The sequence below is a fragment of the Carcharhinus amblyrhynchos genome, chromosome 14 (assembly GCF_965287045.1).
Source record: "Carcharhinus amblyrhynchos chromosome 14, sCarAmb.v2.hapA, whole genome shotgun sequence".
NCBI classification, from domain to species: Eukaryota; Metazoa; Chordata; class Chondrichthyes; order Carcharhiniformes; family Carcharhinidae; genus Carcharhinus; species Carcharhinus amblyrhynchos.
Window position 1 is genome coordinate 8,802,632 of NC_137337.1, and position 25,745 is coordinate 8,828,376.

At 46.7% G+C, this 25,745-nt stretch overlaps 1 protein-coding gene across 25 annotated transcripts in view; it reads right to left on the reverse strand.

The window, feature by feature from the left end:
• nrxn3a (neurexin 3a) overlaps window positions 1-25,745 on the reverse strand; it is a 1,599,218-nt gene that overhangs the window by 1,159,405 nt on the left and 414,068 nt on the right. For 12 of the 25 annotated variants that reach the window (XR_013888541.1, XR_013888540.1, XM_080202233.1 and 9 more), the window contains 2 exons: window positions 1,753-2,054; window positions 215-259 (listed from right to left, as the gene is read on the reverse strand). Coding sequence is in view for 23 of the 25 variants with exons in the window: in XM_080202233.1 (XP_080058359.1) it covers window positions 215-259; window positions 1,753-2,054 (347 nt within the window). In the remaining 2 variants the exon portion in view is untranslated. The remainder of the gene's footprint in view (window positions 1-214; window positions 260-1,752; window positions 2,055-25,745) is intronic. The other 13 variants (XM_080202257.1, XM_080202243.1, XM_080202236.1 and 10 more) reach the window with 2 other exon arrangements.

Sequence of the window (25,745 nt, forward strand, 5' to 3'; positions counted from 1 at the left end):
AGAAACAAAACCAAAACAAAAAACAAACAAAGCGTGGCGGGAAGAAAAGAAACCAGGGAACAAGGAGAAAGAGAACAATGTGACTGAAGTAAGCAGTGAAATACCAACCCCATTTCCTCATTGTAATGGTGTCTACAATGAACAAAAAAAAAAGGAGGGGAAAGAGGGAACACACGGCAAACCCAAAAAAAGAGACAATAAGAATGATATCTACCAGACAATGTAGTTTGTTTACCATAGCGTGTCCAATGCCTGAGTGCTTTGAGGAAAAGGGGAAGAAAGCAAATTAAAAATTGTGAACAGAACGATTGTTACTTAAAATAAAACATGATGATATTTAGGGTGTTAGTACATTAGTTGGTTAGGTAACGGTTAGTAAAATGACACATTCCATGAATGATTAGTGTTAGTTCTTTTTCTAAAAGCGTGTCATCGACATATAGAGAGAAGATGCAAACAAACTCTACAGGACCAAAGCAGACCAAAAAAACGAGTAAAAAGGTTTCTCAACAGCTTTTTCTCTGCAATTTATCCGTGACTTCTTTTAATTTTTTTAAGTCGAGGAGAGTAAGCTTATTTTCACACACCGGCTCAGAGACATTACCATTACCACAAGCCGAGCTTTATTTAACCTTGAAGTGGAACCTGAGGCTAATTTTCCTTCGTGTTTTAGTGCTATCATCGACGTACACACCTTGTGAACCATAGTGGGGAGGGGTTCTTTCGGAAACTGTTTAGGCCTATTTTAGAACAACATTGCTCCCAGAAAAAAAAGGTGCTTGTTACTTAAAAGCAAATGACGATGCCCCTCTCCCACCCGCTTTTCCGACTGCACCAAAAGTATTTTTGGAAAACTAACACAAAATCCTATTATTGGAAACGCAAGTCAGTGAAGGCAAGAAGAGCACCCTACATTTAACCACTGGAAGGAAACATTACACTTCAGCAGCAGTACTATCATGCAGTAATAAGAAATGGTTTGATGTCTTGAAGTACTCCTGCAGAAGACATTTCAGAGTCCTGGGAACTTGGGTGGGGCAAAGTTATTATTAACAGGGGAGTTTGGTTTTCTTAAGCCATCAAGAAAAGTCACGGGCCCCTGGCACGGGCGTCTGCTTGAGGAAGCGATAAAGTGAATGGGTCAACGCCAGGGCAATTAGTGCCCTGGTCTGAGCTAAAACGACTCTCACGTACACAGACAGAAAGAAAAGGAATGTAGCCAGCCAGCCAGCCAGCCACACGGAACACTCAAGTTCACAAACACTCCCCAGAAACTAAGCCTCGGTTAAGTCAATGAAAATGGCTAAATCAACCAAACCAGTAAATCATAAAGGAGAGCGTCACAGAGTAACTGGAAAAGAAGTGGCGGGGATGGGGATGGGGGAGCGAGAGAACCAACAGAACCGAGAGAACGAAAAGATCGAACCAACGAAGGCCCCCACCCAGGAGTTCCAAGGATAGGACACCGGACAAACTGAAACTGAGGATGGAGAGAATAAAAGGAAACCAAACAAAAAAAAATGAAACGTAAATGAAGAAACCATCAGCAAAGTTTTTTTTCTCTCAAGGCACGGGAAATTTTGGGGGACGTGGTGGGGGGGGAGCGTAATCAGATCTGTTAGCTTTGACCTGCATTGTCTTTTTGCTTTATCCATGAACATGACCAGTGCATTTTATTTCTCCTCGCCCTGCCTACATTTTGACCTTTTTTTTGTTACTTAGCAGCGTTTCAGCGACCGCCTCCACTATTACCTGTCGCAGATTGCGTGTCACTTTGACATCGTGCCAGGCGTTGTCATTGAACTTCCCATTTACTGGTTCAACCAACGCCTCAAAAGCACCCGATCCCAGGTTAATGACTAGAGAAACAGCTCCATCTTTCAGCGCTAGGTTTACATAGTCAGCTGACTTCCCTGTGTGCAGGATCAGCCCATTCCGCTGCCAGGTCTTGAAGGACAAGGTGATCTCGTCGCTGCTGCTCTGGATAGGGTTCTGGGACAGGTCGTAGCAGAAGTACTCGGATCCTCGGAAGGTGGCGGAGTTGTCTTCCCTGGCTGCATGGAGCACGGGGGAGGGGGAGGGGAAAGTGGACGGGGGGGTGGGGGTGGGGGTTGGAGGGAAAGAAATAAAACGGTTCGTCAGTGACTTGGGAAAACCAACATGGAGGCAATATTATTGCAGTAACAATGACAATGCTAAATAAGTGACACCAGAACCAAGAGTATTATCCTCGAAGTTAGCTGGACACAAGTGGCTACTGGTGATACAGAACCAAAAATAATGCAGAGCAAATGTATCTTCTGATCAAAACTGTCAATAGGCCGTGAGCAGACTTTTACCTTCCTGTTAAGGGGTTTGTAGGCCATGGGTGGGGGGAAATGGGGGGGGGGGGGGTGAAAATTCCTCAATGGCCTTCCCAGTCGCCTCCCCGCCTGCTCCAAGTTCTCCGTGATGTTACAACGGGGCAGGCGAAACCTAGGCCAAACCATCCCCCCCACCCCATCCCATCCCACCCCCAATGTCCCCCCCCCCACCCTCACCTCTCCCGCCCCACTCCTCACCTCCTCCACCTCTTCCTCACCCCACTGCCCCACCTCCCTCCACACCATCTCCACCTCGCTCCCACCCCCCTTCCAACCCCACTTCCCCCCACCCCGTCTCCCCACTTCCCCCCACCCCGTCTCCCCACTTCCCCCCACCCCGTCTCCCCACTTCACCCCACCCCGTCTCCCCACTTCACCCCACCCCGTCTCCCCACTTCACCCCACCCCGTCTCCCCACTTCCCCCCACCCCGTCTCCCCACTTCCCCCCACCCCGTCTCCCCACTTCCCCCCACCCCGTCTCCCCACTTCACCCCACCCCGTCTCCCCACTTCACCCCACCCCGTCTCCCCACTTCACCCCACCCCGTCTCCCCACTTCACCCTCCACACCCCATCCCACCACCCCCACCTACCCCCACGCCATCATCCAGCTCCTCAACTTCCACCACCCCACCCTCTACCACTTCGCTCACCCCACCCCCCCCACCTCTCTCATCCCAACCCCACCTCCTCCACCCCATCCTCACCCCACTCCCCCACCCACCCCATTCCCCACCTCACTCCCACCCCTCTCCCAACCCCACTTCCCCCCACCCCATCTCCCCACTTCACCTTCCACACCCCATCCCCCACCCTACCATCTCCACCCCCACAACATCATCCAGCTCCTCAACTTCCACCAGCCCACCCTCCACCCCTTCTCTCAGCCCACCCCCCCCAGCCCCTCCCATCCCAACCCCACCTCTCCCCCATCCCAGCCCTCACCCCCCCCCACCACTTCCCCCTATCCCCACCTCCCCTCACCCCACCCCCCCACCTCTCCCACCCCACAGTTCCCACCCCACTACATCCTCCCTACTTCCCACTCTCTCCTGATGGAGGAGCAGCGCTCCGAAAGCTCGTGATACCAAATAAACTTGTTGGACTTTAACTTGGTGTTGTGAGACTTCTCACCGTGCCCACCCCAGTCCAATGCCGACATCTCCTCACCATACTCTATCAACGGTATGCTTTGTCTGAATGGCGCGCAAGAAACAATACTTTTCACTGTATCCCATTACATGTGCCAATAATAAATCAAAAATCAAGCTTAACTACTGAGCATGTTTGAAAGGGAAATCAATAAAGTTTTGGAGACTAAGGACCTCAAGGGTTACAAGAACAGTACAGGAAAGTGGCACTGTAGTCGATGACCAGCCGTGATCTAACTGAATGATAGGACAGGCTTCATGGGCTGAATGGCCTAAGCCGCCTTCTATGTCCTGATGCAACTGGACAGATCCCTCTCCTGAATATCAAGTGTTCTGCAGGCAGCTAATCGGAAAAAAAAAATTGACCCCAACTTGTCATCGGTGTGAAAAATCCTAACACGCAGAAACCTTGGCAGTTGTGAACCCTTTGCCTCACTTTCATATTTACTCATTTTGTATGTTTGAGTGGTGGAACATCAGAATCCAGCAGCGATCCTCCTGCCACACACAGATCAGCTGCAGGTATTATTAGAACAACCCAAAAATAGTTACGTTCTTCATCACAATCCCGCTTTGTTTGTAACGTCTGGGAGCACCACAATAGATTATGAAAGTGTACAAGGGAGAGTTTTCTTTACTACAATTACACGCTGCGCAATTAAAAGTACAACTGCTTGCATGTAGGGGTGACCGGTGTTATAAATAGGATAATTAATTGGGCTGAAATTGCTCCAGAAGATGAGATCAGAAGCTAATTAGGGAATTAGTGTCTCCCCAAAATGTTAAGGTCTATTTCAAACCCTGGACCTTCTGTAGAAACATAGAAGATAGGAGCAGGAGGAGACCATTTGGCCCTTCGAACCTGCTCCGAACCTGTAATGAATTGATTAGAGATAGTCAGCATGGTTTTGTAGCGGGAAGGTCGTGCCTTACTAACCTTATTGAGTTCTTTGAGAAGGTGACCAAAGAGGTGGATAGGGGTAAGGCAGTAGACGTGGTATATATGGATTTTAGTAAGGCGTTTGATAAGGTTCACCATGGTATGCTTCTGCAGAAAATGCAGATGTATGGGATTGGTGGTAATTTAGGTACTTGGATCAGGAATTGGTTAGCAGATAGGAGACAGAGGGTGGTGGTTGATGGTAATTATTCATCATGGAGTTCGGTTACGAGTGGTGTGCCTCAGGGATCTGTTTTGGGGCCACTGCTGTTTGTAATCTTTATTAATGATCTGGATGAGGGTATAGTTGGGTGGATTAGTAAGTTTGCTGATGACACCAAAGTCGGAGGTGTGGTAGATTGTGAGGAAGGGTGTCGAAGTTTGCAGGGTGACTTGGACAGGTTGCAGAGCTGGGCCGCGAGGTGGCGGATGGAGTTTAATGCGGAGAAGTGTGAGGTAATCCATTTCGGTAGGAATAACAGATGTGTTGAGTATAGGGCTAACGGGAGGACTTTGAATAGAGTGGAGGAGCAGAGGGATCTAGGTGTATGTGTACATAGATCCCTGAAAGTTGGGAATCAAGTAGATAAGGTTGTTAAGAAGGCGTACGGTGTCTTGGCATTTATTGGTAGGGGGATTGAATTTAGGAGTTGCAGTGTCATGTTGCAACTGTACACAACTCTGGTGCGGCCGCACTTGGAGTACTGTGTGCAGTTCTGGTCCCCACATTACAGGAAGGATGTGGAGGCTTTGGAGAGGGTGCAGAGGAGGTTTACCAGGATGTTGCCTGGTATGCAGGGGAGGTCCTATGAGGAGAGACTGAGGGATTTGGGGTTGTTTTCGCTGGAAAGAAGGCGGCTAAGAGGGGATCTTATAGAAACATATAAGATGATTAGAGGTTTAGATAGGGTGGATGGTGATAGCCTGTTTCCTCGGATGGAGAAAGCTAGCATGAGGGGGCATGGCTTTAAATTAAGGGGGGGTAGTTATAGGACGGATGTCAGGGGCAGGTTCTTTACCCAGAGGGTGGTGAGGGACTGGAATGCCCTGCCTGCTGCAGTTGTAAATGCGCCAAGTTTGGGGGCGTTTAAGAGATTGGTGGATAGGTTTATGGACGAAAAGGGATTGGTTTAGATTAGTGGGTCAATGTTTTTTTTTTAAAAATAAGACTAGTCGGCGCAACATTGTGGGCCGAAGGGCCTGTTCCGCGCTGTAATGTTCTATGTTCTATGTTCTATGCTCCGCCATTCATTACGATCATGGCTGGTGGCCCAACTCAATAGCCTAATCCTGCTTTCTCCCCATAACCTTTGATCTCATTCATCCCAAGCGTTATATCCAGCCAACTCTTGAATACATTCAATTGAAGACATTTGCTATCAACTATTTCCTGTGGTAATGAATTCCACAGGCTCACCACTCTCTGGGTGAAGAAATGACTCCTCACCTCCGTCCTAAATGGTCTACCCTGAATCCTCAGACTGTTCTGAACTCCCCCACCATTCTCCCTGTCTAGTTTTGTTTGAATTTTACAAGTCTCTATGAGATCCCCCCTCACTCGTCTGAACCATAGCAAAAACGACCTTAACTTAGTCGATCTCTCCTCACACATCAGTCCCTGTGATGACTTCAGCCAGGCAAATGAGGTTGTCTTGCTAGAGTATGAACTACCTGATGGGTCCTAATTGATGGTTAAATCAGGGAGCCTCGTCCTCCTTATTTAAAGCGGGTGTGTCAGACTCCCAGCCTGCAGGGAGCAACTGGAGAGCTGGCTGTGTACAGATGTATGGTGTAAATAAAGTAACTTGGTGATGGGACTTTTGCCTCCATGGAGTTATTATAGTCCCCCCATCCCCGGCACCAGCCTGCATATTCAATAAGGAGAGGTAGATTGTAACTCATTAGCCCTATCCTGATTCAGTTAAGTATGACTTTGCAGAATGCACTCCTGTATTGAGTTTATCTCTCCCTGTCTGGTATCAGACAGGAAGATTTCCTTGGGTGTGTATCACCAAACCTTTCATTTCAACGTCGAAAACTGAGGGGAGACCTGGGAGAAGTTTGCAAAACCATGAGAGGCATGGATAAAATGGACAGTCAGAGCCATTTTCCCCAGGGTGGCACAGTGGTTAGCACTGCTGCCTCACAGTGCCCGGGACCCGGGTTCAATTTCAGGGTCAGGTCATTGTCTGTGTGGAGTTTGTATGTTCTCCCCCCGTCTGCGTGGGTTTCCTCCGGGTACTCCGGTTTCCTCCCACAGTCCGAAAGACGTGCTGGTTAGGGTGCATTGGCCATGCTAAATTCACCCTCAGTGTACCCGAACAGGTGCCAGAATGTGGCGACTAGGGGATCTTCACAGTAACTTCATCGCAGTGTTAATATAGGCCTACTAATGACGCTGATAAATAAACTTTAAGCATAGATATGTCAATTATTAGTAAATAGGGATTTAAATGAAAGGGAAAAAGTTAGAAGGAGATGTGAGAGGCAAGTTTTTTTACACAGAGTGGGGTGCCTGCAATGCGCTGCCAGAATGGGTGGTGGAAGCAGATACAATAGCAACATTTAAGAGATATCTTGACAGATACATGAATACACAGGGAATGGAGGGACACAGACAAAAAGAGACAAAAAGGTCTTTAGTTTACAAAGGCGTCATGTGTTGGCGCAGGATTGGTGGGCCAAAGGACCTGTGCTGTACTGTTCTTTGACCATTATCACTGGATCAAAATCCGAGGGGTCAAACAGCATGGGAGGGAGAACACGAGGAGAGTAAAGACTAGCACAGCCCCCCTGTTAGGTCAAATATTTATGGTCCCTACTTTGTGATAAAGCACATGGCATTCAGACCATTCACTGGGTGCTCTACATGTCAAAGTGCTTTAAGCTAAGAATAAAGGAACTTCTTTTCTGTCTTTACCTGACGGCTAGCAAACTGACTAAAAACTTCGATGAACACTGCCCGTCAGAACCAGCAGTTGGACCAGGTGATAAGTAAGTGTGAAGAAGGGAAAAGTGTGGTGTTGTGGGCAGCAGAACACAGGTTCTGCGTGGGTTGACACAGAAACCCTTATTGTCCTCATTTAGTATATGAACATCACATCGCTTGACGCTTCTGAGGATCACTGATCAGGATTCGGAAATGCCACTCAGTATCTTATTGTCAGCTTCGTGTAGCAACCACTAGATCAAAAATGTGAAATGCTTCAAAAGGGGACTTCACCTGTTAATCTCAAAGAAAGCGACAGAGAGGCAAACTGCCAGATTGTGAATGCAAAAGAGCCTTCCATTCTCCTGCCGTTCACAAGGCAAACTGGAGATTGTATTCATCGTATAATATTATATTCCACAAACCTCCCAAGACAAATTCAGTGCCAATACTAACTGCAGGCTTTAATGTCAACCTTTTTCTTCGGTGGGACAATGCGCAATATACAATGTAATAATATTCTACTAATGAAATACCAAGAGGAATGAAAATAAAGAGCCTGGATTTCTCATTCCACGGAATAAATGTTTTTTCACACATTCATACACCCACAAAGCACAGAAAGAGACCATTCGGCCCATCGCTTCCTTCGGAAAGATTGGTGCCCGGATTGTACACAATATCTCAGCGGGGGACTAGCCAGAGATTATAAAACCCTAACAGGGTTAGACAGGGTAGATTCAGAAAGAATGTTCCCAACGGTGGGGGAATCCAGGACGAGGGGTCATAGTTTGAGGATAAGGGGGGTAAACCTTTTAGAACTGAGGTCAGCAGAAATTTCTTCACCCAGAGGGTGGTGAAAGTGTGGAATTCACTCCCACAGAATGTAGTTGAGACTAAAATGTTGTGTGATTCCAAGAAGAAATTAGGTATAGCTCTTGGGGCTAAAGGGATCGAGGGATAGGGGGGGAAAGGGGGATCAGGATATTGAATTTGATGATCAGTTATGATCAAAATGAATGGCGCAGGAGGCTGGAAGGGCCAAATGGCCTACTCCTGCTTCTAGTTTCTATGTAGGTGTGGTGTGACTTCATCATTTTTGTATTTAGTGTCCTCCTTACAAAATTAATCCCATATATGCTTTCTTCACTGCCTCCTCTTTATATCCCTCAACCGTATTCACAAATCTGCCACCAGGCACATTCTCCTCCCCCAACTCCTGCCCCCACTCTCTTCCCAAAACCTTGAAATATTATACCTATTGTAACGTGGGTGCGGGGGTGGGGTGGGGAGCACCTGATGATGCACATCCACCAATCCTTGAAGGTGCAGGGCAAATGAAAAGGCAGTAAGGAAAATTTAAAGTTTAAGTTTATTTATTAGTGTCACAAATTACATTAACACTGCAACGAAGTTACTGTGAAAATCCCCTAGTCGCCTGTTCGGGTACACTGAGGGGGAGAATTTAGCCTGGCTGATGCACCTAACCAGCACGTTTTTCAGACTGTGGGAGGAAAGTGGAGCACCCGGAGGAAACCCACGCAGACACGGGGAGAATGTGCAAACACTCCACAGACAGTGACCCAAGCTGGCAATTGAACCCGGGTCTCCGGCACTGTGAATCAGCAGTGCCACCGTGTCAGAAAGCCAGCAGGATGGGGGAACAACCTTTTTTTTTCAAATTTTGTACTCCATCCTTAAATTTACAACGTGAACGCTCAAACCAGACCAGGCAAACCCTCAGTTCATGCTTTGCTCACTCCAAAAACCAAATTCAAAATCCAACTGAATCCAATTCAAGATCCCCACAGGGGAGGCAACCAAGATCCGAGCTGACAAGCCGAGGCATTGCACCCCCATCTTGGGCTTGATCTGACATTCGTACCAGAGTTTTACTGCTTTGCCTACTCAAGGCTCATAACCAGCCTCCCATTCATTGACTTTGTCTACACTTCCCACTGCCTCAGCAAAGCAGCCAGCATAATTAAGGACCCCACACACCCCGGACATTCTCTCCTCCACTTTCTTCCGTCGGGAGAAAGATAGAAAAGTCTGAGGCCATATACCAAATGACTCAAGAACAGCTTCTTCCCTGCTGCTGTCAGACTTTTGAATGGACCTACCTCGCATTAAGCTGATCTTTCCCTACATCCTAGCTGTGACTGTAACGCTACATTCTACACTGTCTCCTTTCCTTCTCTATGAACAGTATGCTTTGTCTGAATAGCGTGCAAGAAACAGTACTTTTCACTGTATGTTAATACACGTGACAATAATAAATCAAATCAAAGATCCCACTCGAGGCTAATGGAGAATGCTGTCCTGCGAGCCTCGCCCACCCCCCAAGTGGTGAAATTCCGGCCTTGAGCTTAGCCAAAAGGCGGAGAAGCGAGGGAACAATTTGGAGCAGGGGGAAGGGGAGTGCTTGGGGAGGGAGGAGAGAGGGAGGGAGAGGAATGATTGTTCGCTTGCTCTTCCAGCCTCCACATTTAACTAATTGCCTTTTTAAACATGAAAGATTGTGCAGAGTAGAACATAGAACACTGCAGCACAAACAGGCCCTTCGGCCCACAAATTGTGCCGATCATATCCATACCGACCAGGCCTATCTATAACTCTCAATCCCATTAAATCCCATGTACTCATCCAGAAGTCTCTTAAAAGTGAGTTTGCCTCTACCACCACCGACGGCAGCCGATTCCACTCACTCACCACCCTCTGAGTGAAAAATTTACCCCTAACATCTCCTCTGTACCTGCTCCCCAGCACCTTAAACCTGTGTCCTCTCGTAGCGACCATTTCAGCCCTGGGAAACAGCCTCCGAGAATCCACCCTATCTATTCCTCTCAACATTTTGTAAACCTCTATCAGGTCGCCTCTCAATCCTCATCTCTCCAGGGAGAAGAGACCTAGCTCCCTCAACCTGTCAAAGTAAAAAGTCCCACAACACCAGGTTAAAGTCCAACAGGTTGATTTGGTAGCAAAAGCCACTTGGTTTTTGCTGCCAAATGAACCTGTTGGACTTTAACCTGGTGTTGTGAGACTTCTTACTGTGTTTACCCCAGTCCAGTGCTGGTATCTCCACATCAGAGCGAGCACACACACAATGCCCTTTTCACCAGTATGGATGAAAGCTTGCATTCAAACGCTGAAAAAAAACTAATGTTCCCTTTCAGATGCCACCAGATTAGCTGCACATTTTCCTTTCTTTGAATGAAAAGACTTTATTAGTGATCACTTTCCTACGTTCAGTGAAGGGTTTTTTTTAAAAGAAATAATAAGAGGTTAAAAAGAAAAATAAAGGCAAAACAATCTGGGCTAAATGTCATTGAAATGCCAAGGAGTGATTCATAATGCAGCGTGAAGGCAAATAGATAAATGTTACCCAGAGAAGGCATAATTAAAAATAGAAAGAAAACATTTCAGCAGCATTGCTATAAGTGGAAACCACCTCAAAAAAGAAACCTTTGAGGTTATTTTTCATCTTGTTTGAAACCCCATACCTCACGATGAACGGCAGGACCTCGGGAAACTCCAAGGATCAGAGAGACCTTTGTGTGCATGTGCACCAGTCCCTTAAGGTAGGAAGACAGGTGGAGAAAGTGGTTAAGAAGACAAATAGAATACTTGCCTTTATCAGCCGAGGCTTAGAGGTTAAGGGCAGGGAGGTTATGCCGGAACGATATAAAACATTGGTTTGGCCACAGCTAGAATATTGTGTGCAGCTCTGGAATCTATATTACAGGAAGGATGTGTTAGCACTGGAAAGGGCGCTCTGGGACAGGAACACATCTTGGAGAGAGGTAGGTGTGAGGTCATGGAGGAATTTAAAATCAAGGGCCGAGATTTTCCGGCCCTTCCTGCCAACAGAATCTTCCGGTCGTCCGAAGTGACACCACCATAGTAAGCTGGATCTCAAACAATGATGAGATGGAGTACAGGAAACAGATAGAGAATCTGGTGAACTGGTGTGATGACAGTAATCTCTCCCTCAATGTCAGTAAATCGAAGGAGATCATTATCGACTTCAGGGAGTGTCTTGGAGGACATGGCCACGTCTACATCTACGAGGATGAAGTGGAAGTGGGTCAGAGTTTCAAGCTTCTAGCTGTCCAGATCTGCAACAACCTCTCCTGGCCCCTCCAGTTTGATGCATTAGTTAAGAAAGCCCACCAGCGTCTCTACTTCCTCAGAAGGCTAAGGAAATTCAACATGTCTGCTGCGACTCTCACCAACTTTTACAGGTGCGTGATAGAAAACATTCTTTCTGGATTTATCACAGCTTGGTATGGCTCCTATTCTGCCCAAGACCACAAGAAACTACAAAGGGTTGTGAATGGAGCCCCTTCCATCACCCTTCCTGCCAATGAAATTTTCCACTGAAGAGGCATTAGATTCCCAAGTAGGACCAAAAGATCCTGCCAGTGGCAAGGAGTGGAAATTCCTGGTCAAAGATTTTCCTCATGTCATTCCTTCATCCCCATTCCATCAGTGGGAACAGTTCCTCTCTATATGTTCTGTCCAAACCCTTTCCAGCAGAGTTTTGAATGACCCCACATTTGTGGGGGTTAGAACATGTGAGGCTGGTGAAGAGGACATTAGAACAGTTACATCTACAGGTTCCAAAGGCATACATTAAGCTTTCAACCATGGGTGGAATCACAGAATATTGGAAAAGGCATGGAGATGGCATGGAGTTTTGGTGAACAACCCTTCCGCGCAGGAAAATATAATGTTGTTGAGTAGAAGTTTAAGTTTATTTATTGGTATCACAAGTAGGCTTTCATTAACACTGCAATGAAGTTACTGTGAAAACCCCCCAGTCGCCACACTCTGGTGCCTGTTTGGGTGCACCGAGGGAGCATTTAGCACGGCCAATGCACCTAACCAGCACGTCTTTCGGACTGTGGGAGGAAGCCGGAGCACCCGGAGGAAACCCAAGCAGGCACTGGGAGAATGTGCAGACTCTATGCAGCCAGTCACCCGAGCCGGGAATCGAATCTGGCACACTGGCACTGTGAGGCAATAGTGCTAACTATTATGCCAGCACGCCACCCATGTCAAACAAACAGGAAGCACAAGGCACTCATTAGTGACTGCATTTTAATTTTAGTACAGCTGCAGAATTTGTGATAAAGTGACAGTGCGCGAACGTCACATTTTTTATTAAAGTGCAAATTGCTCTGTAACTTATGATGAAATTGTGATTCGTGAATCTTTACAAGTTGCTGCCATTTTGTGCACCTCTTGCCCAGAATGGTATCGCACCCTTAGCTTACCATAATTTCCATGAAGTTGCCACATTTGCACATTAATTCTCCACTCAACTCAAAACTAAAATTTAACCTTAGCACTTAACAGTGCAAGTATCTTTTAGTGGCATAACTGTCAAACACTGCCAATCAAGCTCCCTTGCCCAAAATATGTGAAGTCTCATTCTTACAGGGTGTTAATTGTTGGAGATTTTAAATATTTCAAGATTGAAATGCTCAATGTTTTATCTTACATTCTTCTTTCCATTGCATTCTCTCTCTGTCTGAATCAAATTACTTTTTTCCCTTTTGGCACGGTAGCACAGTGGTTAGCACTGCCGCCTCACGGCACCAGGAACTCAGGTTCAATTCCCGGCTTGAGTCCCTGTCTGTGTGGAGTCTGCACATTCTCCCCGTGTCTGCATTGTTTTGCTCTGGTTTCCTCCCACAGTCCAAAGATGTGTGGCTGAGGTGGATTGGCCAGGCTAAATTGCCCCTTAGTGTCAGGGGGACTAGTTAAGGTAATTACATGGTGTTACGGGGATAGAGCCTGGGTGGCATTGCGGTTGCTGCAGACTCGATGGGATGAGTGGCCTCCTACTGCACTGCAGGGATTCTATGATCTCTCCAATGTTCTTTCTAAACCTGATTTGGAATTGAATTCACCGTCACTAATTCACCTTCCTCTCAGTTGCTCACTCAGTGTATTTATCAATAAAAGGTTAAAGAAATACCCTTCCGGTCCCATCACCTTACTGAGGTCCCAAAAGCCCTGTTACCCTCGCCATATTATCATCTTTCACTTCCAGCAATATTGTCGCAAAATAATATTTGAGCTGAAGGATGCAATACGGGGTGTCACCAACAGGGGATGCTGTGGGTTGCAGTGTTCCAGAAAATTCTGTGTCAATGTTTATTTTTGTGGAGTGATTTTGAAGAATCCATCCAGCAACTTAGTTTTGCTTGTTCCAGAATAGTCCTGAACTTGTGAAGCTGACTATACTAAAACTCTCACCCTCTGTGTGGCAGAGTGATTAACACACAGCGCCAGGGGCCCGAGTTCAATTCCCGGCTTGGGTCACTGTCTGTGCGGAGTCTGCACGTTCTCCCCGTATCTGTGTGGGTTTTCTCTGGGAGCTCCAGTTTCCTCCCACAATCCAAGGGTGTGCAGGTTAGGTGGATCGGTCACTGTAAGTGTCCCAAGATGTATAGGTTGGGGGGACTGGCGGGGTAAATATGTGGGGTTACTGGCCTGGGTAAGATGCTTCGTCGGAGAGAATTGGTGCAGACTCGATGGGCCGATTGGCCTTTGTCTGCACTGTGGAGATTCCAGTTAATGGAGGCGACAGAGGATCTGACCCATCTGGTGGAGGGCAGACAAGAGTCCGCGTTTTGGGACTGCCCACTGAACTAAGTGCCAATCGCAGTAACTGCAATACCTCCGTACTAACTTGGATCTGAAGATGGGGGAAGAAAATCCCACCAACTCCCGATACCTGCCAGCTAATCAGAGTCAGGACTCTGTGCATGACTGGGTAGTACCTTCAGGTGTAACTGACTGTTGCCAACAACTTGAGGCCCCAAAACCTGTGAGAGACCCAGACCACAGGCAAGGGATGGCGAGAGGGCTTGTGGGTCGCTGAGGAGAGATAGGAAGTAGGGTTGGCAGCAAGGGCAGGGCGCTGACTCTCCCTCCTTCCCAATGCCAGGCCCCATGATCAGCAAGAGTGTCCTTGAGCGATGCTTCCCCCATCCCAGAAATCCGCAAGTAACCCCAATGGGGTCTATCTTACAGCAAGCTTGTGCCCACTGCAGGGTAAGTACCATGCTTGCCTTCAACGATCGGGGCATTGAGTATAAAAATTGGCAGGTCGTGCTGCAGCTGTACAGAACCTTAGTTAGGCCTCATTTAGAGTATTGTGTTTAATTCTGGGTCGCCACACTACCAGTAGGATGTGGATGCTTTGGAGAGGGTACAGAAGAGGTTTACCAGGGTGTTGCCTGGTCTGGAGGGTATTAACTATGAGGAAAGGCTGGATAAACTCGATTTGTTCTCACTGGAATGACGGAGGCTGAGGGGTGACCTGACAGAGGTCTACAAGATTATGAGTGGTGTGGACAGAGTGGACAGTCAGATGCGCTTTCCTAGGGTAGAACAGTCAAGTACTAAGGGACATAGGTTTAAGGTGCATGGGGAAAAGTTTAGAGGAGATGTGCGAGGCAAGTTTTTGTACACTGAGGGTGGTGAATGTCTGGAATGCGCTGCCCAGGGAGGTGGTGGGGGCGGGTATGATAGTGGCATTTAAGGGGCATCTTGACAAATTCATGAATGGAAGGGTAGAGGGCTCCGTAACTGCATAGGGTTTTAATTTAGGCGAGCATCATGATTGGCATAGGCTTGGAGGGCCAAAGGGTCTATTTCTGCGCTGTTCTATTCTTAGATGGTGAAATGAGGCCCATAAGGGGGTGTTAATTGCCCGCTTGAGGGCTTCAGTTGGCAGTGGGTTGCGGGAAGATCATCCATAAGACCTCCAGTCCTAGATGTAGTTGTGGCAGGGTATGCACCCCCTACCTCCTGCCTGGCTAGACGCCCTCCCCATTCACCTCACCATCCGTCTTGCCTTCGGGGAGAGGGTATTAAGTTCTGCCCACCGTTCCTGATTCGGATGGACTGATGGACAGCTAATTTTCATTCTGGCCAGGGCTAACTGGAGCCTGAGCTAAAAATATCCCAGACAGTACACTGGCGATGTGTCGACCAAGGGTGCGGTGGGGAGGAAACAGCCCTCTAGGCAAAATAGGTAGTAGGCTGAGAGATATGAAAGGCAATAAATTACGGAACATTTCTTTACAGAGAAACTATTAAATTCTTTCATTAGTCAAACGAGATCTCAAAACAGCATATCTGTTAACTCACTATACAGTAAAAATGCTTAATGTGTTGCTTCTTAAGGAAAACAAGATAAACTAATACTTTAATAAATTAAATCTACACAGATTTTATTGCGAATGTTAATGTTCCCTGGGAATAAACCTTTACTATTGTATGACCATAAAAGTGTCTGGCCTGCCTATGATATTTATCTAAACGTTTGTTTTCCAATTTTAAGTTGGGGATTATTCATTACATCTCAGATATTCACATGTGATTAAATGCAGTCCCTAAACTGCAACACATCAAGTGGTAAATCACCGTAACCCAGTGCTGGAAGACTGGCTCGATGTCATTAGCAGCCAGCTCAGAATCATTGCGTATTGCTGCACGGGGTTATTGGAGCTGCACCCATCCAGGCAAGTGGGGAGTATTCCTTCACACTCCTGACTTGTCGATGGCAGACCAGGCTTTGGGGAGTTACTGTGGGGTACGGCCACAGCGTTTGTGTCTCCTCTCTCAGGCAAGGCTGGTTTGGACAATGAGGCCAGAATTTTACCAGCACTCCCGTCCCGATTCCGGGGACGGGTGAGGTTCGGAGAACGACATTCTCCATTGGCCTCGGGTGGGATCATACAAACCTCGGGTGGACGTGCTGGTAAAATCCACCCCGAATGTCCACAGACACAAACCATTGATTTGATTTCCCTCCACAACCGCTTCAAGTGAGTATTTCCAGAACTGCTGCTTTTCGTTCAGATTTCTGGTACTTGCAAGATCTCATAGCTTTTGGCTCTCTTCAGTTATCACCTGTCCTTTCCCCATACATGACCTTTTCATTTTTGTTACATGTGCATCCGCTACCACTGCTCCTCCCTGCCTAACAGCACAGAAGGTGTATCTACGTTGGGTGCCGTTGTCCCTGGCTTGGGTGACTGTCTGCAGAGTCTGCAAGTCCTCCCCGTGTTGGCGTGGGTCTCATCCAGATGTTCCGGTTTCCTCCCACAGTCCAAAGATGTGCAGGTTTGGTGGACTGGCCATGTTAAATTGCCTCGTTAATATCCGGGGGACTAGCAAGGGTAAATGCACGGGGTTATGGGATAGGGCCTGCATGGGATTATGGTCGGTGCAGACTCGATGGGCCAAATGGCCTCCTTCTGCACTGTAGAACTCTGCACCAATGGACCATAGCAGCTCAAGGCACCACTATCTTCACCACACCAAATCTCAACGACATGGAGTCTGAAAGGCTTTATCCAAAACGCTCTCTTCGTTGTTCTGTTAATGGTTCTGCACCCATGTGATCCATGGGTTCAGTGTGATGCAACAGTCATACCAAACATGCCCTCACGCACGCACACACACATATATATGCCCGCACACATACACACACGTGCACACGCACAGTGCATATCCCCTGAGCACAGTAACTCCCCAAAGCCTGTCTGCCATCTACAAGGCACAAGTCAGGAGTGTGATGGAATGCTCCCCACTTGCCTGGATGGGTGCAGCTCCAACAACACTCAAGAAGACTGAACACCATTCAGGACAAAACAATCCTCTTGATTGGCACTACATCCACCAGCTTCAACATTGCTTCCCTCCACTGCTGATGTACAGTGACAGCTGTGTGTGCAAGATGCCCTGCAGCAACTCATCAAGGTCGTTTAGGCAGTACCTTTCACACCCACCACTACCATCTACAAGGACAGCAGATAACTGGGGTCACCCTCACCTGCAACTTCCCCTCCATGCCACACGCCATTCTGATTTGGAAATACATCGCCATTTACTATCGCTGGGTCAACGTCCTTCCTACCTGTGCCGTGGGTATACCTACACCGCACGTACGGCAAAAGGTGGCTGACAGAATTTATCCTAACCCTCATGGAGCATTCTTCATCCTCTGTCCATTCAATCTCACACTCATTCAAACACGGCCTCACTGTTAATATCTTGCCAAATAAATTTCCCTTTCCCATCACAGCGATGTGCATCAAATTGGGATATCGAGTGGATTTCCACCTTATGCAGAGCTTATCAAGGTCAGTTGCAAACTGAGGACAGAATACAGAATAATGTTCGCTCCATTTCTCCTCTAGGAATACCCAAAATCAAACCAATACGAGAGGATTCAAGTCTAAGGATTTTTTAATTCTTGAGACCATCCTGAATGTTAGATCGCTAACCAGCACTGGTTCACGGGAAAGGCCTCCACAGCCCAATACAACAGGATGTGGGTAACATCCAGACCAGGGCCAACAAAAGGAATGTTATACTTATATCGCACAAGTGCCAGGTAAGGACCATCTTCAGCAACAGAAAGTCCAACCGTACTTTCCCTGACCTAGGACTCCATTGTCTGCAGCCAGAACACCAGTTCTCAACATTGCTGCAGTCACCACTGACCAGAAAGAACCACCCGGATCAACAGCAGAGCAAGTACTCACTGACAACTGCCTCCTTTTCAATATCTCTAAAGCCTGACCTATAACATTTAAGGCCCAGAGCTGTTGGGTGGGATCTCCACGCGGTGGATTAGCCCTTTAAGGGGCGTTGCCCTGAAAAAGTCATGTGACTTGCTGGTACAATTGAGCGCCGGGATGGGGACTCACTCAGACTTGCCTGGGCTTGTTCCAGCAGTCGGAGTTTTGGGCCTATGGAGTTAAGAAGACCTGTTCTCTTGCTATGAAACAGAATCATAGAATCCGACTGTGCAGAAGGAGGCCACTCAGCCCATCCAGTTTCACTGACCACAATCCCACCCAGGTCCTAGCCCTATAACCCCATACACTAATCCTAGTTAGTCCCCCTGACACAAAGGGGCAATTTAGCATGGCCAATCCATCTAACCTACACACCTTTGGACTGTGGGAGGAAACCAGGGCACCCGGAGGAAACCCATGCAGACACGGGGAGAATGTGCAAATTTCACACAGTCACCCGAGGCTGGAATTGAACCCAGTTCCCAGACAGTGTGAGGCAGCGGTGCTAAATGTGTCACTGTGCCACCCCAGCTGTGTCCCAATCATGATTTTAACCTAATATTCCAGGAAGGAATAGGGTTGGATACCTCTTCTGTTCCCTGAGCCAAGTACTCACAGAATACTACAGTGCAGGGGAGGTCCTTCGGCCCATCGAGTCTGCACCGATGCATGCAAGGTCCTGACCTGCCCTATAACCCCATGCATTGACCCGAGTTAGTTAGTTAGTCCCCCTGACACAAAGGGGCAATTTAGCATGGCCAATCCACCTAAACTACACATCTTTGGACTCTGGGAGGAAACCCACACAGACACTGGGAACGTACAAACTTCACACAATCACCCAAGGCTAGAATTGAACCCATGTGCCTGGGAGTGGGGAGTGAGAGGTGAAAACTGAGGAAGCAAATACGGATGGGCAAAGAAGTATTGACATTCAAACAGGAAAAGGAAACATGGCTTCGGAGAAAACAGTTCGGAGACAATCACAGAAAGTAAATGTGGGGACAGGCAAATAAATCACTGCACCAGCTTTCATCATGATAGTTCAGACCATATCTTTCAGAAGAATGGGGTGAGAAAAGTATCAGTCAAGATTGAATAACGGAGCAGACTTGATGGGCCGAGTGGCCTAATTCTGCTCCTATGTTTTATGTTCTTTATGTTCTTATGTTCTTTTATACCTGTGATGACATATCAACATTTCCCACAATAGGATTGGTAGTCAAAACCATCAGATTTAAATTTAATCGGTTCTTGGTATCTAAGTGCCTGATCCAAATTGATTGGCTAAATTCAAAAGCCTGTTGCCTTGGTAACACTGCTGCTTGGCCTTTCAATACAAATGTTTCATTCTGGGCTCTCTGTGTATTCACATTTTTAAATCTCTAATCACAGAGAGAAAAAACACCATCTTTTCACGTACAATTTTTAAAATGTTAGATTTACAATTCTCGTTTTCATTATCCATTAGATAGGGAGCAGCTGTCCCTCTTATTTGAAGGGTCGGTTACGAGGGGACGGAAGTTAACAGTGAGGGATGGGAGGTTAAGGAGGGGTTTGAGGAAAAACCGTTTAACCCAGAGGTTGGTGACGGTTTTGAATGCACTGTTTAGAAGGGTGGTGGAGGCCTCACATCCTTTAAAATGTAGCTGGATGAGTACTTGGCACACCATAACATTCAAGACAATGGGCCAAGTGGTGGCAAGTGGGACTAGGTGGACAGGTCAGGGCATTTCGTGCATCGGTGCAGACTCGATGGACCAAAGCACCTCTTCTGCACGCTAGTATTCTGTGATTACTTGGCTCAGGAAACAGAAGAGGTATCCAACCTTATTCCTTCCTGGAATATTAGGTTAAAATCGTGATTGGGACACAACTGGGGTGACACGGCCACACAGTTAGCACCGCTGCCTCACACCGCCAAGGGACCTGGGTTCAATTCCAGCCTCGGGTGACTGTGTGAAATTTGCACATTCTCCCCGTGTCTGCATGGGTTTCCTCCAGGTGCTCTGGTTTCCTCCCACGCCCCAAAGGTGTGCGGGTTAGGTTGATTGGCCATGATAAATTTCTCTTTAGCCTCAGGGGGATTAGCAGGGTAAATACGTGGGATTAGAGGGATAGGGCCGGGGTGGGATTGTTGTTGACAAATCCCATACAGTACAGGAAGAGGCCTTTCGGCCCATCCCCCCTCCGACTCGATGGGCCGAAAGGCCTCTTCCTGTACTGTATGGGATTTGATGGTTCTAACAAGAGGAAATGGGGAGTGAGAGGTGAAAACTGAGGAAACAAGTACGGACGGGCAAAGAAGTATTGACATTCAAACAGGAAAAGGAAATATGGCTTCAGAGAAAACAGTTCGGAGACGATCACAGAAAGTATATGCGGGGACAGGCAAATAACTCAACAAGAAAAGACCAAGGGAGAGACAAAGACACTGCAGGAGATATACACACCATGCACACAGAACCAGGATGAAACAAAATTCCTCAACAAATATCCAGAATTCTGAACACGAATTAAAAGGCACAGTCACATAAAGATAGAGAGGTTCAGATAAAGATCGAGTCAAAGACAGAAGCATAAAAAGGGTAACTGCAACAGAGGAGTTAACACCAAGAATAGACAGTCATACATCAAGAAAAAAAACACACATCTCAAAGTACGCACACGTCCTCAAAAATAAAACGCAGCACTCACCATGATACATCGAGAAAGACACAAATGTCAGCTTATCAAAGGACTCCAATGGGCAAAGCCATGGGACATCGAGAACCTTATCTCAATGCCCCCACCTCCCATCCCATTATCTTTTACTCTTTCATCCTCCCTCAAGTGTCAAAACCACATGAGTCTCAATTCCCCCGTTCAGAGTGCCACAGACAGCGGCTTGTACTGAACAGGAATGTTCTCACTGGACTCCCATTCAGTCTCCCCAAACCTCCTGGGAAACTCCGCACAGTTTAATAAGGCAACAGAGGGCTAAAAGGCCTGGACCATAATCAGAGGAGCTAACCTTCAAATAAAATGACTGAATTCTGTGGATCTGGGCCAGCGGAGTATCGCATCATAGCCATTTTATTAGGGATAAAAAAATAATGCCATGCTGCAGGAGAGGGGATAAGATTCTGCCCAAACACAGCTTGTTGTTCGCTGCATAAAGTTTGCATACAGCAGGTTACATGAAGATAACACAAATATGATACAATGCCCAGCAAGCAGTTGAATCACAAGACAAGTGTGAGGGTGTTTTTTAAAAAATATTTTGGGAGAATATTGTGTTATCCTATAAAGAAGACTGTGTGTGTGTGTATGCGTTGTGTATGTGCGTTGGCGTGTGTGTGTTGGTGTGTGTATGTGTGCACTGGCATGTATGTGTGTGTATGTTGGCATGTGTACGTGTGTGTCTGCACGAGCATGTGTGTTTATGCGTGTACGTGTTGGCGTGTGTGTGTATGCGTGTGTGTGTATATGTGTGTGTGCATGTGTGTGTATGCGTGTGCATGTTGGCATGTGCGTGTGTATGTGTGTGTGCACGCGTGTGTGCGTGTTGGTGTAGGCGTGTGTATGTGTGTTTTATAATTAAGGTGGGGCAAGGTTAGTAGAAACAACAGGTGAGATTTTATGGCCTCAATTATCCCAATACCATAAAATCCCACCCAAGGTCAATGGATCTCCCCATTGTCTGCAGCTCTTCTGCTCTGATTTCACTGTTGGGCGGAGCGGTAAAATTCTGGCCAGAATATCTGGGAGAGTTGAGAGATAAAGTAGGTTAAGATGCTAAATGCACAAATTTGTAATAAGGCCATAGTGTAGTGGATTTATAAGTAAATAGGCAAATGTTTAAAATTTGCATTAGGAGATAGATAAGCAATTTCACAACTTATGAAGGGCGCTATAAGTAAATAAGGCAAAGTTATCAAATTTTAGTTGACTCAAAAGGGGAGGCAGTACAAAGAATGCTGATGTTGGCTCAGAAAGCAATGTTGGCTTGGATACAAAGTCTGCTTTTTCAGCATTTGTACAAAGCTCAACACTCAACTGGGATGAACTGGTTGTACCATGAGGAATGATTGGGCAGACTGGGCTTGTGCCCGTGCAATTCAAAAGAGTGAAGGGTGACTAGATCGAAGTATAAAAATCAACCAGATGGACGCGGATGTTTCCTCTTGAGGGGGAAATAGTGCAGAACTAGGTTTCAAAATTACGGGTGACCCTTAACTTTTGGGACGAGTTGAGGAGAATGTTCTTTTTCTCTGAGGTTTGGAACACTCGGGCCAGGATCCTACAACCATTCACTCCGGCGGGATTTTCCCATCCCACGGCAGTGAACGGAGATTTGGCACCAAATTCCCTGAATTCGGCGCAGCAGGAGTGAAGTGTGAACGGACAGCGAGATCGCGTTCTCTGCCACAGAAACTGGGGAGGAGAGGTTCCCAGGGGTGGAGGGGTGGGAGTGGGCAGTATGGGGCGGCGGGGGGGCGGGTGGTCACTGTATATTTTTAAGTCAGAGGTAGATAGATTCTTGATAGGCAGGGGAATCAAAGATTATCAAAGGTGAGTGGGGACGTAGAACTTGAAACACAAATGGATCAATTCAATGAACGGCGGCGCAGGCTCGAGGGGCCGAATGGCCTACTCCTGCTCCGATTCTGTTTGCTGGCATGAAACATCGAGAAAAACAAAGCAAAAGCTGACACTTCAATTACCCTGCTGTGATTTGACAGCGGAAAAAAAAAATCTTCACACAAGTGACATGCTTTCCTGAACTGTAATAAACCTTTACTATCATCTAGACCTTGCAAGCCAAACTAAATACATTTTTACAGACGATGTGTTTTATGTGGCTGGTCTATTTAAGGAACCGTGGGCGATGCACAAATCGTATATCACTGCACCCGACTCTTTTAAAAAAGCGTGCCTGCCAAATGTTTTTAAGAGAAACCATTTTGGTAAACACTTATTCTCTCCGTGGTTCAAACTGCAGGAGAACGGGTGGAAAGTTAGCACAAAACAAACCTGGCCCACTTTAAATATGTTACATGATGGAAGCAAAAATGAACCCCCTTGTGTGCTAATCGGGTGAGTGCTCTGATGCGTTCCACTCATTCTTTTTATTCATCCGTGGGACATGGGCATCGCTGGCTGGGCTAGTATTTATTGTAAGAAGTCTCACAACACCAGGTTTACCCCAGTCCAACACCGGCATCTCCACATCACGACTAGCATTCATTGCCCATCCCTAGTTGTCCTTGAAACTGAGTGGTTTCAGAGTAAAGTAAGAAGTCTCACAACATCATCACACTCAGCTGATGAAGGAGCCGCGCTCCGAAAGCTCGTGATTTCAAATAAACCTGTTGGACGTTAACCTGGTGCTGTGAGACTTCTTATTGTCCTCATCCCAGTCTGCCTTCACTCTCCTACCCAGAATATTGCTCACGTGGAATTATTTCCAATGCATGTCCAATTTTTTTTCACCAATGATAGCCAACGCCTCTTCGCCTTAATTTGCTTCTAAATAGTTCCTTGGTTCGACCTTCAATGTTAACTGGATCTCTCTTTGGCTGGTGAGGTTAGAACCAAGACCCAGCAGCTTTCTTTGCTGGAGAGAGTTTTTTGGCTATGCTTACAGTTAACACTACTCTAATCACTGTCCCAGCTATCCCATTAATAGATCTAAAATTCCCATCATCGATAATTACCAATCCCTTTACAATGTGATTGTCATAAGGCCTTAACAATGTCATTAATAAGATGCTGACACTCAATATTACTGCAATATTCTTTCATACATTTACAAGACCGCTTTCTCAGTGACTTCCTTTCTAAGTTTATAGACTCCAGTGGTGGGATTTTCCAGTGCGCTCACCCCAAGATCGGAAAATCCCGCTTAAGGTCATCGGAATTGTCATAGAACCCCGACAGTACAGAAGGAGGCCATTCAGCCCATCGAGTCTGCATCAACAACGATCCCACCCAGGCTCTATCCCTGTAACCCCACATATTTACTCCATTAATCCCTCTAACCTATGCACCCCGGGACACGAAAGGGCAATTTGGTGTGGCCAATGCACGAAGGGGCAATTTAGCACGGCCAGTCAACCTAACCTGCATATCTTTGGACTGTGGGAGGAAACCGGAGCAACCGGAGGAAACCCACACAGACACGGGGATGCAAACTCCACACGGACAGTGACCCAAGCTGGGAATTGAACCCGCTGTGGTGCTGTGTATCAACAGTACTAACCACTACGCCACCATGCTGTCCAAACTTTGCATAGTCCTATCCCACCCACTACCATTCCCGTGGTGAGCAGAATGGGAAAATTTCGCCCCAGGTTTTTTTTAAAGTCAATTTTTCCACACCCGGGTCAGTCTCGGGGCTCTGGTCTGATGTGCTTCTGACACTCAGATACATCCTTTGTATCTACACATTGGGCACAGCCCTCTCACGCAGCAAGTGTTCAGAGTCTAATGATGGAAACTGTTCTCCATTTTCGACACACATGCAAGTGCGCCCTTGATCTCCTTATGCAATTAACCATTCTAGTTAACAACACAACGCAATTTTACAGCTGTTGTGACAAGTGATTAAATACACAAGGTATAATCTTTTTTTGATGTAGCGACTTCAGAGGAGCAGTAATTTGATTGCAATACAGGATTGAGAATCATCCCATCAACAATTCCCCCAAGTAATTGTTTTAAACGATGAGACGTATTATCGCTTTTCATGTTCGTGTTTTTAAATGCCTTCTGAAGCAACTAATTCTGATGAGTCTTTGGGAGGTTGTGCATGGGGGAAGGACGAGTTTGAAGAAAAAGGAAATTATGTTTTCAGTCCAAATACTTCACAAAGCCAGGCACTGATAGTGTCTTTAATTTCTAACTAGTAAGGTTTCAGGTAAGTAATAAGCTGTACAGATCTCTCAGAGAAGGATACGCCTGGGGTGGTAGGGCTGGGGGAAGAGAGTGACTATTTATGAACTTGTGGGGGATTCTAGGATGAGAAATCAGAGTCTTATGATAAAGGCTACCTTTTTTTCACTCATTCATGGGACATGGGTTTTATTGGCTAGGCCAGCATTCATTGCCCATCCCTTTGAGCCAGGTACAGGTAGCTTCTTTCAAATGGAGCTGAGGAGAAACTATTTCTTTTAATGGGTTGTGAATCAGTGGAATTTGCTACTTCAGAGTGCGATGGGTCAGTGAGTAAATTTGAGGAGAGTTAGACAGACTTTTAATTGTAGAGTTTCTTGGCTCATCTCACAGTCAACACTACTCTTAACCAGTGTCCCAGCTATCCCCATTAGGTGCGGTTGTGAAACCTAACTCTCCACTCACCCGATGGAAGAGCAGCGCTCCAAAAGCTCGTGATTCCAAACAAACTTATTGGACTTTAACCTGGTGTTGTGAGACTTCTTACCATGCCCACCCCAATCCAACTCCACATCAGATTTTTAATGGGTTGAAGGGTTATGGGAAGGAGGCAGGAAAATGGGGACGAGGACATATCAGCCATGGTCAAGTGACTCGATGGGCCGAATGGCCTAAAACTGCTCCTATATCTTATGAACTGACCATGAACCATCAAATTTCTTTCTCTCCTTCCTCCTACCATGTCCCCAAATCCACAAAAAAATAATCTCCCATTTGTTACACAATATAAAAAGCACATTATCACCCGGTATCCTTCACTCTACACCTGAATGGATAGTTGAGCTGCCTCCGTGAAGATAGGATTGCAAAGAGCTG